A 16228-nucleotide genomic window follows, 5' to 3' on the forward strand; every position below is an offset into this window, starting at 1 on the left:
TATACATACAGGAAAACTCAAACAATAGTAACCGAATTAGTTATTAAATATAAAAAACTACATACTGGAGATTTATTCAGATTATATTTAATTTTGCATTTCAGGTATTGTACATACTTCTAGGAAGGAAAAACAATAACTAAGTACCTATTCCAATCGAGATTGGAGTAACAGAAAATCAAAGGAAAATGCTTTGGTGATCTAACTTTATTGTTCAACTCAGTTGAATAAATATGGGAGAAATAATTGAATTCATGACATTCTATGTCGGAAATTCTACTACAAGTGACCTTATAGTCGGTCCCGACTCCAGGTAAGAACTCATATTATATTAAACAGGTTATATTGGACTCATATTATATTGAACAATTTCTGATAACGTATTATCAAAAAATATTGTCCAATCAGCCATTCTGAAGTGATGATCTTTTTCTTTCACACTCCAAAATTGTAATTCTATCTTTGTGACGGTCTCCACATTTTCTAACTAGATGGCGGCACAAACATTCTGCATCGCACTAGCGCAATTTCACAAATCAGGAGCATATTATATACAACCCCGGTCTGCGAGCACGAACACCCGTCAGAGGAAGTTTCTCCTATTATTACGGTCGAGCCTATTCTTTACAATCTTACAATGATTATGACAGTTTTTTCCCAACTTATTCACGGAGAACTTTTCATCGGAAAAATGCAGACCGCACATACCAGATAAATAGTTCCTGACCTGATCATCACATCAAACCATTACCGGCCCACCGCAGTACACGGGTCTCCTCCCACAATGAGAAAGGGCTAGGCCGTAGTCCACCACGCTGGCCCAGTGCGGATTGGTGGACTTTACACACATTTGAGCACATTATGGAGAACTCTCAGGTATGCAGGTTTCCTCACGACGGCTTCCTTGAGGCAAGTGATACTTTTATTGCTTAAAACGCACATAACTTAGAAAAGTCAGTAGGTGACGTCGTAGTAGGAAACCATCGCCTATAATTTCACCAGCAGCCAGGCCCTTCAGACCACAGCTCTACTGCACACAGAAATAAGAATGCAAACCAAAGCGACATTACTTCCCCGGACGAGCTTTACCACAAAATGCGTAAAGCACCAACCAAAATACCAATTGGCGGCCAACTCGCGCAGTTCGCAGCGACCCTGCTTCCTGAGTCAAAGGCCGCGGGTTCCATTCCCACTACTGGAAAGTGTTTGTGTGATGAGCATGAATGTTTTCCTGTGAATGTTAATATGTATATTATTCATAAAATAAGTATCTATGTACATTATTCATAAAATATTCATTAGTCATCTTAGTGCCCATAACACAAGCGACGCTTATTCTGGGGCTACATGGCGATGTGTGTATTGTCGTAATATATATATCTTTGCTACGAGTATAACCATTTAGTGCTTGACGTTTCAACTGTTCCAAAGACAATTCTTGGAATTAAATCCAGCAGAAGTGCTGCTTGAAGTTCGAATCTAGACCACAGATTATTATATGATTATTTGATTATATCGTGTATACTGGGTTAACAGAACAAACGATAATACAAAATATATGCGCAAAGGCGGCCTTATCGCTTGAAACGATCTCCCCCGAGACAACCATTGGTTGAAGAAACATGTTACATGAAACGAGATAGTGCAATAGGCAAATTTGGAAATTATATTCATTACATATACTATACATACTAATACTACATAAACCACATATATATTTATATATATAAATAATCCTTAAATCGCAGTTAAAAGACTATTTCCCGTTTAGTATGTTGTAAAATATCTATGATATATAAGTGTGTCTGTGTGTATGTTAAAATAGTAATATGTATTTAAGTTTATATACTGAAATATTTATAGATATTTATATATTTATATACATATATAAATATCAATATATATTTCAATAAATAAACTTTAATATATAAATTGAAAGATGTTCGATGTTTTTGTTTATTATGTGTTTTCTAATTGGAATTATATTAAGATATTTAATGACTGCATTTGCTTCACCATAAAGATACACTTACACGTACTAAAATGATAGCGATCAATTATATTAGTAAATTGTAATGTTTTGAAAGAATATGTATCAATTGACTGGTATGCCTTGATCTAATTACTTTCAAAGTTCAATACCGTCGCTCAAAACAACCAACTGGTTTCCAGCCGACCTAAGCAAGCAATGCTTACTTAAAAACACTGGCGCTAAAATACCGTTTTATATGAAAAAAATAAAGCTTAATTAAGCTAATATTATTCGTACTTTACTTTATTCTCTTCTCTATAGTCCCATCTCTCCGCTTTACCTTAAACAGCGTTTTTCCTTCTCTCAGCATCTTGTCAGTCTCAGGTCGGTGAATGACAAGCTTGTGATTCCCTTATCTCGCTCTCAGCGCTATAACGAGTCATTCACTGTTAAAGCTGTAACACCGTGGAACTCACTCCCCTGGGAAATACGTCATTCCAAAACCATTCACCTGATTAAACAGCGCTTAAAAAATTATTACTTATCTATGTATTATGTAAGTTTATAATAGCATAAATATCTATTAAGTATATATAATAGCATAAATATCTATTATAGTATATATCAATTTTTTGTGTTTTTCTTGTATGTTCATGTAAGTTTATTTTTTTTTTTAGTGTTTTCCTTGTATTTTTCCTATTGTGTTGTGTTGCAATAAAGTTTTTCTATTCTATTCTATTCTATTCTAATTTGCTGGCTCACGCCAATAACCTTGAGAGTGAACTTCCTTACTGATTTTATGGGTGCATAATATATTTCATAATCATCATCACATCAAACCATTACCGACACACAGAGCACGGGTCTCCTTCCGCAATGAGAAGGAGCTTAAGCTAATAACACCACGCTGGCCCAGTGCGGATTGGTGGACTCCACACACCTTTGAGAACATTATGTAGAACTCTCAGGCATGCAGGTTTCCTCACGATGTTTTCCTTCACCGTTGAAGCAAGTGATAGTTTAATTACTCACACATAAGTTAGAAAAGTAAGAGGTGCGTGCTCGGATTCGAACTCGGCCCGTGAAAGGGAAGACGAGCTCCTGCCCAATGCGCTATCACCGCTTCGTAATAATATATTTAGTAGAAATTAAACACAATGTATTACAAACAATCAATCCCAGTTATATATATTTTCTGTTTTTTATGAAGTAAATAAATATTTCCTCTTAAGATAATAAATAAATAATTCGCATGCTGTTATTGCAACTGTAAAGGCGAGAGGCTATTTTCGAACGACTTAAAAAAATTTAGGAGGTTCTCAATTCGACTTCATGTTTTATTTTTTCAAGGCAATGTAGAAATTTACTAGATACTTCCTACTATATAATAGGCATTACATTTTACTTGGCACCGACTTATAAATGTTGTAGCAAATGTTTATTTCTTGCCTTTTAGTTGGTTTGAAAAAAAAATATGATTATATGTTATTAGCAAGATATACAAAGATCAAATGAATTCCCAAAATATAAATATAAATATACTACGACAATACACACATTGCCATTTAGCCCCAAAGTAAGCGTAGCTTGTGTTATGGGTACTAAGATAGCTGATGAATATTATTTAATGAATACAATACACATAATTACTTATAATATACAGATAAACACCCAGACACTGAAAAACATTCATGTTCATCACACAAATAATTGCCAGTTGTGGGAATCGAACCCCCGATCGGTCGCTGCCCACTGCGCCACTCGGCCGTCAAATATAAATACTCCATTAGTAAGGCCAAAAAGCCAAAATCACATCTAAATACACGAAATAGGCATAAATTAGGATTACCCAAGACTGGAACTAAGTAGGGCAGTAAAACTATACAGGTTGAGGGAGCACTACTATACAATAGTCAACCCAAAGAGATTTTTTGCGAGAAATCTTTTAAATCATTTAAAAATAAGCTAAAAGAGCATCGTTTAAATTTTTTATAAATGCGCCACCTTTTGTATTTTTGTGTTTGGTTTGTTATTTATTAATAGGTTGTTAACTTTGTATAACAGCATTAATAAAGTGCTTGACATAGACATAATAGGGGATAGTCTTCCTATATTTAAAAAAAAACTAAAGGATCACTTCCTATCGCAATACGGTGGTACTGTTTAAACTTAGTTATTATTATTATTATTTTTTTCCTTTACTCTTTTTTGTGTTAGTTTAGCTAGCTTATGTCTCTCTTAATCGTTTTTTCTCCTTCTAACTAACAATATAGTTTTTATTTGCAAGTTGTGGCAGTCTTTAAGTGGGTCTACAATATTACATTTATATGTTATTTCATTTTTTGTTTAGTTTTTAAGAGTTGTTGTTGTAACCTGTTGATTGTCCCTTAAATAAATAAATAAATAAATAAATAAACACTAACTAGATAATATATTACCACTTCTTTATGTTAATTTTTACATTCTCATTAAGTGAAACTGTTTCTTTTGAGAATAAAAAATATCTTTAAACCTAAAAAGTTACTTAAATTAAAAGCTTTTTCATCAGTCTTGTGAGAGAGCAGCTGGAAGTAGTCCTACAGCACAGATTTTTTTTTCTTTACTGTTACTAGTCACGTATTAGAAATCTTTGTAATAATCACAGCACGTACCTTCATAGTTACCTTGATATTATGAACGTGTGTACTCCATAAAAGCGGCGATAGCCCAGTGGGTAGGACTTTGACTTGGCATTCGGAGCACCGAGTTCGAATCCAGGCACTCACCTCTAACTTTTCTCTCTTAACTTCTAAGTTATTTACGTTTTAACCAATTAAATATCACTTGCTTTAACGTCGGCAAACGTTGTAAGGAAACCTGCACGCCTGAGAGTTTTCCATTATGTTCTCAAAGGTTTAAGTTTAAGTTTTAAGTCTTTATTGCACACACACATTTTATATAAATTAAACACAAATAGAAGAAACTTAAAATAATAAAAATAAAATAGAGCGTGCAAAGGCGGTCTTATCACTAAAGCGATCTCTTCCAGACAACCTTTGACGTTAGGAAAAAAAAACGAAGGAACGGGTTGGTGCAGCAATTTAAGTATAAAAAAAAATATATATATATATATATATATATTTATATATATATTTATATATATATAAAATAATTTTAATAAACTACTTACTCATAAATTCTAATACTACATACATATTATACATAATATATATAAGTATATACATATTTAAGCAATATACTACATACTAGATAAAAAATGGTTTTCCAAACGCTTCTTGAAAACATTTAGGGATTGAGCCTTACGTATGTCAGCAGGGAGGGAATTCCAGAGTCTGACACAATTAACCGTAAAAGAGTTACTATAGTATTTCGTGCGACTGAATGGAACCTGGAGTTTGCCGTCGGTGCAAGATCGAAGCAAGTCCTGGCAGTCCGCTCCGTAAAAAATAAATCGTTCCTTCAAATAAGGTGGTGTTTGAGGAAAGAAAAGGATACGATATAAAAGGGACAAAGCATGCAAGTCTCTCCGCTGACTGATTGGCAACCACCCAAGTTCCGTCCGAAACTGGGATATGTGGTCGAACTTACGCAGGCCATATATAAATCTTATGCATATGTTTTGCAACCTTTCCAGCTTATTTAGGAGTTCCTTTGACAAGTCCGGATAACACACATCACCATAATCAATTATAGGACGTAAGAGGGTATTGGCTAACACAATCTTCGTCTTAATCGGCAAAAGATTCTTCCAACGCCTTAGATAACCGACAGTAGCAAAAATTTTCCGCCCCACCTCTGAAACCTGTGGTGCCCATGAAAAGGAGCTATCCATAATAAGCCCAAGGTTTTTAACCGTATTGCAGTAAGGCAAAGCTACACCGTCAAAATAAACTGCTGGTAGATCATTGAGTCGTGTCAGTAGCCTTGGATTACCAATGACGATTACCTGTGACTTAGCAGGATTTACCGCAAGCCCAAAGGATTTGCACCAACTACAGATATTGTTTAAGTCTGAATTAAGCTTGGAGATAACAGAGGAAATTCCATCAACAGTTTCGGAAGCGTAAATCTGTAGATCGTCAGCATAGAAATGAAAAGATGAGGAAATAACAGAAGAGATAGAGTTGATGAAAACTGAGAAGAGAAGAGGTGACAGAACCCCGCCCTGAGGAACACCAGCAGTGAGGGGAGAAAACGAGGAACATTTGCCATCAAATCTGACGCATTGTAGACGCCCGAACAGGTAGGATCGAAACCAGTCAATTACTTTAGTTGAAATGTTTAACGACCTTAGCAGCGCAAGAAGCAAGTCAAAATCAACATTATTAAAGGCGTTACTAAAGTTCAGAAGAACAAGAATGGTGACCAATTTATTATCTAAGCCTTTGCGTACGTCATCGCAGACTTTTGTCAGCGCTGTGACCGTACTGTGCCCTTGTCTAAAGCCAGATTGGAACGGGGAGAGAGAATTATTTCTAGTAAGAAAAAGAGAAAGTTGTTTACTAACAATACGTTCCAAAACTTTAGAGAGAAAAGGAAGAATAGAAATTGGTCGAAAATGAGACGGAGTTAAAGGATTAGCTGTTTTAGGAATAGGAATAACATACGCCTTCTTCCACCCAGAAGGAAAAGTACACGAAGATAGTGAGAAATTTAACAAGTGTGAAAGAATAGGACCTATGTTATCAAGAAGTAAAAGAATCATTCTTCGACCAATTCCATCACTGCCAACTGCATCAGACTTGATGGCTAAACCATGTTTCCTAATTTCATCAAATGTCACCTCGCAGAATTGAAATGCTGGGAATTCAGGTATAGGCAAGGAAAGTAAACGATTAAGCGTAGTAAGCTTCATTTGACTATCCAGGGTAGAAGTTTTAGTAAAGTGCTGATTAAGTGTATTAAGGTCTGGGATACTATGGGCCAGCTTTTGCTGTCGACCTATACCCAACGAATTCAAAAACCTCCAGGCCTTTGAAGTATTTAAATTATGAACGGAGTTGTGAATAAAATTTCGTTGAGCATCCCGACATATTCTACTGCAACGATTGCGGAGTTGTTTATACTTTGTAAGATTTTCCTCTGTCGGCCGCAGCTTGTACTTATTTTTGGCAGTATTGCGTTACACACAGTAAGGTGTGTGGAGTCCACCAGTCCGCACTGGGCCAGCGTGGTGGACTACGGCCAAACCCCTTTTTCTTGTGGGAGGAGATCCGTGCCCTGAATTAGGACGGTAATGGGTTGATATGATGACCGACTTAATATCAATTAGACGCTGATGTAGCAGTACTATAAGGGAGCCCTGTTAAAGGAAGGGAAGGTTCTTCAAGCAAGCATGTACTCTTGTACGAACACGGCTCTGTACTCGCGCATTCATAAAGCAAACGTACATGTTTCTGTAGATTCATAACTTCTATGTCACAGAATTAGAAACATACAGAAACCGTGAATACACGACTAATATCGGAGCATCACAAACCACTTCACTATGGTAGTATTTCTCGAAAAGGAGGTTGTTCACTTCATTCATTTAGCAGTTGACAGTATTTATTTTACCTCTAATGTTCTACACGTTTACCATTAAGTAGGGAAAATGGGAAAACTTGTGAGCTAGCAACATTCCGCGCGTGTGAATTGGCGACGTGCTCGGGGCGTTTTCTCCGTTTTCTGACACAATGCAATGCATACAACAATGGCTGAATGTTTCTGTCAACAATTCTGTATTTTCTTAATTCTGTTAACTATATTTAGCTACATCGATAAATTCATCAATAGCCCATAACAGTCCACTGCTAGCCTAAAGTCCTCTGCCAAAGGGAGGGTTGGCCCATAATCACCACGCAGTAGACAGTAATAGAAGCACAGGTAGTAGCGGCTACTGCTCGCTCTCCATTATAATATTCTCTTAGTCACCACGTACGACAGCCTCAGAAAGACGAAATAAGTGTCAGCTGTATTCGAATATCTGAACGATTCCTTGCAAGATACGCAACTTTCAGCGTTCTTTGATTCGCGATTAATCGGTTTTTGACCTACATTTAAAACGTGAAATACATGAACTTCATAAAATTCAAAATTCATTTATATCAAGTAAGCCTACTTTGTGTCATTTATTTAAAGTGGCAGGCAGAAGAAAACCTGGCCAGAGAAGAATATCGTGGCTCAAAAATCTACGACAGTGGTTTGGAAAGAGCACCGAATCATTATTTAGAGCAGCGGTGTCCAAAGTAGAGATAGTCCTAATGATTGCCAAACTTCGTAAGGAGACGGCACCCTAAGAAGATGAAGAAGGCATACTTTATATGCACTTCGATGAAACGTCAAGTATGTATGTTTATAGTGACTCTACCACCGGTTCGGAAAGCAGATTCTACCGAGAAGAGCCGACAAGAATCTCAGTAGTTGCTCTTTTCCAACATCAACATTTACAATCATTTTTCTATCTTGCGGGAGATGAGAGCGTGGCTGGCTGCTTCCAATCTACCTTGTCATTGAGGAATTCATCAAATGTATAGTAACCTCGCTGTACTAGATGCGTTTTTACACATTTAAAATGTATGTATTTATCGCAGAAGAAAATAGTTGCGGACGCCCTTCCTTGTTCCGGTATCTGTGTCTACGTACTTCAGTACCTTCAAGGTAAGTGTGATTTTGCGTCTTCGAGGGAAGTGCGTAACAACCTTGACCTCATCAGTGCCTTCAATCAGACATGATTGCGTGCAAACGCAAGCCTATCGTGCTAAGAAAAGACACGGTTTTTCGACTAGAATTACCATTTTCTTCTGCAATAAAAAAATTGTATTCCTAGGTGTTGATTCTAACAAACGACTTAAAAAAAATGAAATGATACTTGGTACGACGCGTATGATATCCCACATCTTCGTGAAAGAAAATGTCGTGGAAACTTCATTGGCTTATTTGATAAAAAACACGGCATTACTCTTACGTAAAAAATAAAATAAAATCGATGATATTCTATTCCATTTGAAATAGGAACCGCTTTTTGAATCCTATCTTAAATTAGTAAAAGATCTGAAGACAGAGAACTCATTAACGTATCACAGTAAGTCACTCGCAATAACTTCTCAAACTTTAAATCAAAATGAAAAGAAAAATGAATTACAAACTATTAAGAAGTGTTGCAAGGCTGATAATTTTGAACAAGTTTTTTTTGGAAATAATCCAAAAAAGTATTTAAAAAAAAATTAATGCAACAAGTAGTATACAAAAACTCTATGATTATCTATGGCTACCTACTGGCTCAAACCTGTGTAATGATAAGTGTAAAAAAATCGATCAAGGTATCTATCAAAAACAAGAAGAATTCTTGAACACAGAAAATTTAAACGTGTTGATTATTTGATCCTACAAAATGAAGTGCAACAAACTTACATAATTTTCCGGAAAACTAACAAAGTTCCCACAACACACTATTCAATACTGTATCTTTTCACTTCACTTCACCTCTTATTTAGGAACCACAATTAATAACTTAAGAGTCGATATATGCGTTTCAGTTCAGTTTCAGAATAAAATCAAAAATAACAAGGCATCGGTCTCGAGAGGCCAGCACCGCAAAACTGACTGTAAATATATGAAGCCATTGATAAGAAGTAAGAAGCCTTCAACATCGCGACAGAGTTACGAGAAAGCAGCACGGCGCGAAAGGTTATCTATACCTAACTATGAGCAGGCTCAGTAATTTGTCACTCTAAATCAAGTAACGTTAGGCCTATTTTACTTTGACGTTTAGGTACTGTGTGTCGATACTCGAATGGTGTACTAAAAGTACAGTACTGTCAACTTAGGGTACGTTCAGATTTATGTTGTTACGCGTTTTGAACCTTAGCTTTTGTATAATGATGTAGATAATTTTTTTTGTTGTTCTTTATTGTTCAAGGTATATTTGATCGAAAAACTAGTGGAGTTACAATAAAAATTTTACAAAAACATAAAGGCATTTTATTAGACTATAATTAAGTTAAATAAACATAATTAATCAGTAGAAGCAGACGTTACTTTGCGGAATTCCATGATATATTATGAAAGATAAGCTTGCTGTACTCCGCGAAAAGTAGGAGAATCTGTATGGTGGGATTTATAATTTTTTCGGTCTTTATACTCGTGACGTTAAACGTGTATAAAGGATACATTGCCGAAGATCTGTATGGTGTGGAATTTAAGATTTAAGAAATTATAAGTTACACCATACAGATTCTGCTGCTTTTCGCAGAGTATAGCCAATGAAGCTAAATTTTCATAATAATTAATAAGGACACTGTACAGTGATTGTTAAAAAAGTAAATTAAATTAAACTAACCGCTTTTGTGAAGGCAAACTCTAAGTCATGTTTAATGGATAGGACACTCCGAAAGCTAAAGAAATGCCATGGAATGCTGATTTTGTAAGGTACATAGCTTTTTGAGTATATTCCAGTGAGATCAGGCAAGAATTTAAATGTTAAAAGAAGGAAGACCGTTTCCAAAACAGCAATAGGATTTACTTCTTATTGAACTATATGTCGCAGTCCTAGCTTATCCAGGTTCAGGAGTGTTCGGTGCGGTCTGTGAGGCGTTCGGCAGAACTGGTGCGGGTTCGCCCTGGAGTTGAGAGAGGGCACATCGCACGGCTGACAGCATCTCAGGGGTTGACTTCCGCCCGTGAGGTGCGTGAGGTCGATGCGGTCGAGTCATCCTCTCCGCTGTGGCCGTGGCTTCTATTATCGGAAAGAAAAATATTTTTAGTACTTCGAGATGGTCCCAGAAACAACCCGGAGTTAGGATTTTTTTGTTAACCCTCGCGCCTCAAAAAACAGTGAGATTTTTAATAAGCAAGACGATAACTGACAATGGATGATGAGACTGTATCAATCCCTACTAATATTATAAATGTCAATGTAAGTTTGTTTGTTTGTTACGCTTTCACGAAAAAACTACTAAACCGATCCTCATGAAACTTTGTACACATATTCTTGGAAGTGTTAGAAGTAATATAGGATACTTTTTATCCTGACATTAAGCTCGGTTCCTTTGGGAGAGGGGATGAAAGTGTTTGACGATTTTACACCATAACTCCGACAAATTATAACCGATTTAAATAATTATTTTTGTACTATAGAGGTTGTATATGTGTTTAATTTTGCCCAAACTTTGTATAGATCTGATGAATGTGGTTGGAGATAGAGGACAGAACTCCTCAGCGGACAGCAGCAAACCCCTCATTTAAGGCTTAGCGATACTGAATACTTTAAATTTTTTAAGAACTACATATAACTAAATTGAATGCCACATCAAAAAACAAAATCAAACGCGGACGAAGTCGCGGGCAACAACTAGTGCTGTTATAAATAACGCTCCTTGACGTTCGCATGTAAAGCCGCCTTTGACATTTAGGGTTCTATAGCCCTTCAAGCCTGACGGTTTAACTAGAATCCCAAAAAAAAAACCTTATTACTATGCGTTTATTTTTTGTGATTTCTGGCTGCGGAAGCTGATTTGAGCGATTTTTTCCCTCTTTAAAATAGTTGACACGGCCCTTTCAAAGTTAATTAACTACCCTCAATAATCAGTTAAATAATATGAAATATAAATGGTTTTAAAACATATCTACATTTTGAAGTTGAGCGGCCAAAAAAATGGCTCTATTTCGTTTACTGTTTCGTCCTTGTACATGCTACCGACTTCAGCAGTTACGCTTAATAAATAAATTGCTAAAAAATAATGATAGGGTCTAAAAACAAGAAAGTATCTACCTTTAGGTAGGATCGGTTTTGCCATCATCAACCTTCTTTTTTGGGAACTCTCGGACCTTGGATGATAATGATGATGGAAGAAACCACAGAATTAAGAAAATACAGAACCCTTTCGGCCGTTATTGCATGCAGTGCATTGTGTCCAAAAAAAGTGAAAACCCCCCGCGCAAGTCTCAATTCACATCCGCGGAATGTTGCTATATATATGCGCAAGTGCTAGTCGTGTCAGGCGATATGTCACAATACTGTCCGAGGTAACTAGCAATTACGCTCGAACTTTTAGCTCACAAACTATTTTACTCTCCTATTTTCTCATTTTATGGGAAAACTTCAGGACATTAAAGGTAAATAATCACTGTCAACTGCTAAATGGTATGATGTGAAAAACTAACTATTCGAAAAACACTACTAAAGTGGAGTGGTTTATGATGCTTCAATATTAGTCGTTACACGGTTTCTGTATGTTCTTAATTCTGGGTGAAACATACGGTTAACTCTCGGTCGGTTTTGGTCTGAAGCGTCATCCATCTTTTCACAGCACGTGCAGTAATAACATGGGATCCCCGGCATGCCACAGCACAGAGCCCCCCACAGCCACTTGTTGATCGTACTCCCCGCTCGAGACCACGCTGTCGGTCTGTCCTCATGGTTGTACACAAAGTCGCGATTCATAACGTTATAACCACAGTTATAACCATGTTGAACATGTACTCAAACTTTTCTTATAAAAGTTTTTTGTTGTTTTTATATTACAAGCAATTTAATGTTTTTTTTCTTTACTCTGTTATAATGTAATCCATTATAACAGAGTAAAGTATATTGTAAGGGTCACGGAAAGATCGATATTTATTTTATATGTTATTTTATTTATCAAATTATTTGACAGCTACTAGATAATTTTGACGTCGGGTGACATTTTTAGACTGTAAATTGACAATGTCAATAACCATTTATTTCTTTATCATTGATGCGATTATGTCTAATGTTTAATAATATATAGTTTTTATATTAAAGATTGGTCTTTCACACTTTACCAACTGGTACTACGGTTTTACCTCACAAACTGCCTGGATAGGATGTTTATTTATTTATTTATTTATTTATTGAGAGCACTAACAAGATGCATATAACACGTTTTTAAACATAGCACACATTCAAAAACATGCACTGATATGCACTTCAATTACAAGTGCTCATAGCATTGACAAAGCGTCATGCAAACTTAATTTGACAAAAACTTTTAATTGTTCGGTGAGTTTTTTCCTAAAAGCTGTTGGTGAATCATGGAAGATATCGAGGCCAGGTATCTTTTAGATAACTCTGTATTCCGCACATATACGTTAGTAGTGATGTTTGGAAGTACCTACTTTATCCAAAAATATCTTATTTTGAAGAAATTAAAGCAGTTTTGTTATTATATATTGCAAATTACACTCAGTAAAAAAACAATATTTCCCGCGGAAACGCTCGCTGGGTGTCATGGCCGCACTCGTGACGTCACAGGCTAATGACAGCTTTATTAATTCTTGTTCCGTAGCTAAAGATATTTAATTTTGGTATTGATAACAAAAAATTTGGTAACTGATAGTTTGAAATAACAAACTTTTTACGCAGTGATTTTCGAAGCGGAAGCGGTACAAAATATGTTTATACAACGTGTAACGGAATTACGAAATACTGTTGAAGGATGCATAAATATATTTCTAAAGTTTCAAAGTTTGTAAACTGTACAATGATGCTGAGAAAGAGCAATCTGCTGAGTTTCTCGCCGGCTCTCGCGGTGGAATCTGCCTTCCGAACCGGTGGTAGAGTCACTAAAAACAGACTGACTTAACGTTTCAAAAGCGCTGATATTAGGCCATCTTGAAATAAATGAAATGTCTTGAATCCCGTTGGCAGTCCTCGGAACCCTAAAAGCAAACGGAAAAATTTACAAGTGTAGGTACTTACAAATACAAGTAAGTACAAATAATAAAATTAACAGAGATTAATAGCAAAGCTATTATTTGCCGTGTTAAGATTTAAAGCGCCTGCACGAAATAACTGCCAACTTCCACTTCGACAATAGCGTATCTAAACGGCCTCATCCGGGGCCAGGAGTTCAGCGGTGCGACGAGTAATATAATCTTTTTTTTTTTTACTATAACTTAGCCCTTGACTGCAGTCTCACATGCTAGTCAGAGATGGAGTCTAAGATGGTATCTAGCTAAGCTTTTAGGGGTGAAGAAGCTATTTTAAACCCTTAATCTGTTTCTACGCGACATAGACCTGGAACAATAAATCACTTTGCGGCACGTCTTTGTGGGTATTAGAGTGGTAAGTAGCCACAGCCTAAGCCTTCCACCAGACCAGACCAGAGAAAATTAAAAAATATAAATTCACAAATTGCCCCTCGAACGGGGATCGAACCAGGGACCTCCTTCTTAAATTCACAGCACTCACCGCTGCGCCCGGGAGGTCGTCAGCTCATTAGCTCATCGTAATCTCCTTGGCATTTTGACGCCTATGGTCGCTCGTTGGTGATTCGAATCACTGATATACCACGTTAAGATGTGTCGGTACCTCTAGTTTCGTAATCAAACGGTAAAAAAACGATTCACAGGCAACATTGCGTCGGTGCTGGAGACTATGTAGTTTCGCCTGTGTTAACGATTTGTCACCTATAATAGCGATCCACCGAATCTACACACAATACAATAGGTACAATATTACAAACAAATTAATAGGGGCTACCCATACCTGTTTGGATCCGCCATGATTGCATCAACTCTTTAATTTACTACACGAACTACTACAAGAACGCGAATAAGGTGCTAAGATCAATTGTAGACGGATTGTTTTAAAGTTTTATAACGTTTTAATATGAAGACTAATCTAGCCAAAACGGCAAGACCGTGGCCCAGTGGTTACGTCACGCCTCTCAATCATAGAACCTTGGCAACGCACGAAGACCTAATGACAACCATCCACACGTATTACTCCAAGAGCTGCTGGAACGAAGTTCCAACGCTTTAAACGCCCTTGGTGAGCGTTAAAAGCGAAGCGAGCGAAAATAATATAATTGTGACAAAAAGGATTTTATAATAAACCTTACACACAAAGCAGGTACCAAAAGAGATAAACGATCCCAAATCATTAAGTGATTTTTTGCGCTAAACTACGCAATATACTGCGATTTACCGCGTTGCATCATCCGCAACTCTTGGCATTATTTTTAGTATAGAGATTATCAAGCTGTCATACAACTGTATGGTGTAGAGTTGAGAGCAGAGAAAAGCTTTCGCGTTTATCGTTCAAAAACGAGCCGAATTCTTATAAAGGTATTAAAACTGCTTAAGTTAGTAAGCAAAAGTATACAATCAAAGTTTTAAATACGAAATTTATTAAGCTTTTATCCGTTTTAATAACTATTTGTATTACAGTGTAAACTCTTTATAACGTTATCCTTTATAACGATAAACTCCCTATAACGTTGGAGTGAGCCCAAGTTGGTTGGTTTGCGTTAAAACTCACATATTGAAACACTCTTTATAGCGATACGCCATTCTCTATTACGAAGAAATGTGTTCATATTTGTAGACAGTAAATATTTATTATCGGTATTATTGTTTATGTTATGTTATCAGGTAACAAAAGACTTTGAAGCTCCGAAACATCCGAGGTCGGTCTAGCTTTTGTTATCCTTAATTGCCTTGTACACGTGCAGTATGACGCATTGTTTTCTCGGAAGTGATGGTCTTCGACCAAGCATACTGGGTACCTATCGTATTATCAGTCGTAAACCTACTTTGAAACTGTTAACATGGCCAGTAAACGGAAAGCGATTAGTGTTGACGAAAAAATTTGTGTGATACGTGCGATTGAAAAGGGAGAAAAGAAAAGTGACGTTGGAAGGCGTTTTGAACTAAGTCAATCCACTGTTGCTGTCTTGTTTTTTTTTGTTCACTCCATATAACGATAACTCTCTATAACGACAAAAAATGCTCAGTCCCTCGAGTTTCGTTATAAAGAGTTTACACTGTATTTGGTAGTACAGAAAGTATATTTCCAATAAACGTTAAAGCCTTCTTACAATTGTCGTTATATTTTCTTACTATCTTGGATAATTCTTCCCGTTTATGTATAATATGTAGGATCGGGCGGATTTTAACTTGATCCGTCCGACATCGTGTGGGCAATTTTCAGGTATCGTGCAATAAGAACACCTTTAAATTTGACTCGCTTTATTCGAACACTGAATTTAACTTCTTACACTGAATTTAACTAATATCGTAATAGCAAACTTTTAACAATAATAACCACTAAGAGAAACGTAGGACAGTTCCGTGACGACGTCTTTCTGCCTTGCGTCCCAACTAATTAATAATCCCAATCTAGTCAGTTGACCCCGTCACGACTCTGTCGAAGCGCGCCAAAACTTTTGATGCATGCTAGCCGCTAGCTGGCGCGTTTGCGTTTCATTTTAGTGTCCGTACTCATTTCCGGCTGCGACATATAACTAAGTT

The 16228-nt window shown here is 36.6% G+C and overlaps 2 protein-coding genes across 2 annotated transcripts in view; both read right to left on the bottom strand.

The window, feature by feature from the left end:
- Positions 1-9563, bottom strand: part of LOC120624802 (superoxide dismutase [Cu-Zn] 2-like) — a 34051-nt gene extending 24488 nt beyond the window's left edge. The window contains exon 1 of the mRNA XM_039891550.1: positions 9365-9563. The gene's annotated coding sequence lies outside the window, so the exon portion shown is untranslated. The remainder of the gene's footprint in view (positions 1-9364) is intronic.
- Positions 9564-10241: 678 nt separating this feature from the next.
- LOC120624807 lies at positions 10242-12566 on the bottom strand. The gene is made up of 2 exons (XM_039891559.1): positions 12212-12566; positions 10242-10688 (listed from the first exon to the last, which is right to left on the bottom strand). The coding sequence occupies exons 1-2, from the start codon at positions 12393-12395 to the stop codon at positions 10507-10509; spliced, it is 366 nt and encodes a 121-aa protein (XP_039747493.1). The 5' UTR covers positions 12396-12566; the 3' UTR covers positions 10242-10506.
- Between the last annotated feature and the right edge of the window lie 3662 nt (positions 12567-16228).

This window comes from Pararge aegeria, chromosome 6 (assembly GCF_905163445.1).
Source record: "Pararge aegeria chromosome 6, ilParAegt1.1, whole genome shotgun sequence".
Classification (NCBI taxonomy): Eukaryota; Metazoa; Arthropoda; class Insecta; order Lepidoptera; family Nymphalidae; genus Pararge; species Pararge aegeria.

What these genes read in the sequence shown, in the direction of transcription:
- LOC120624807 (XM_039891559.1), bottom strand. Translation starts at nt 12,395, where the DNA reads ATGAATCGCGACTTTGTGTACAACCATGAGGACAGACCGACAGCGTGG. An exon ending in AAACCGACCGAGAGTTAACC is followed by an intron (nt 10,689 to 12,211) that starts GTATGTTTCACC and finishes TTCCGATAATAG; the next exon opens with AAGCCACGGCCACAGCGGAG.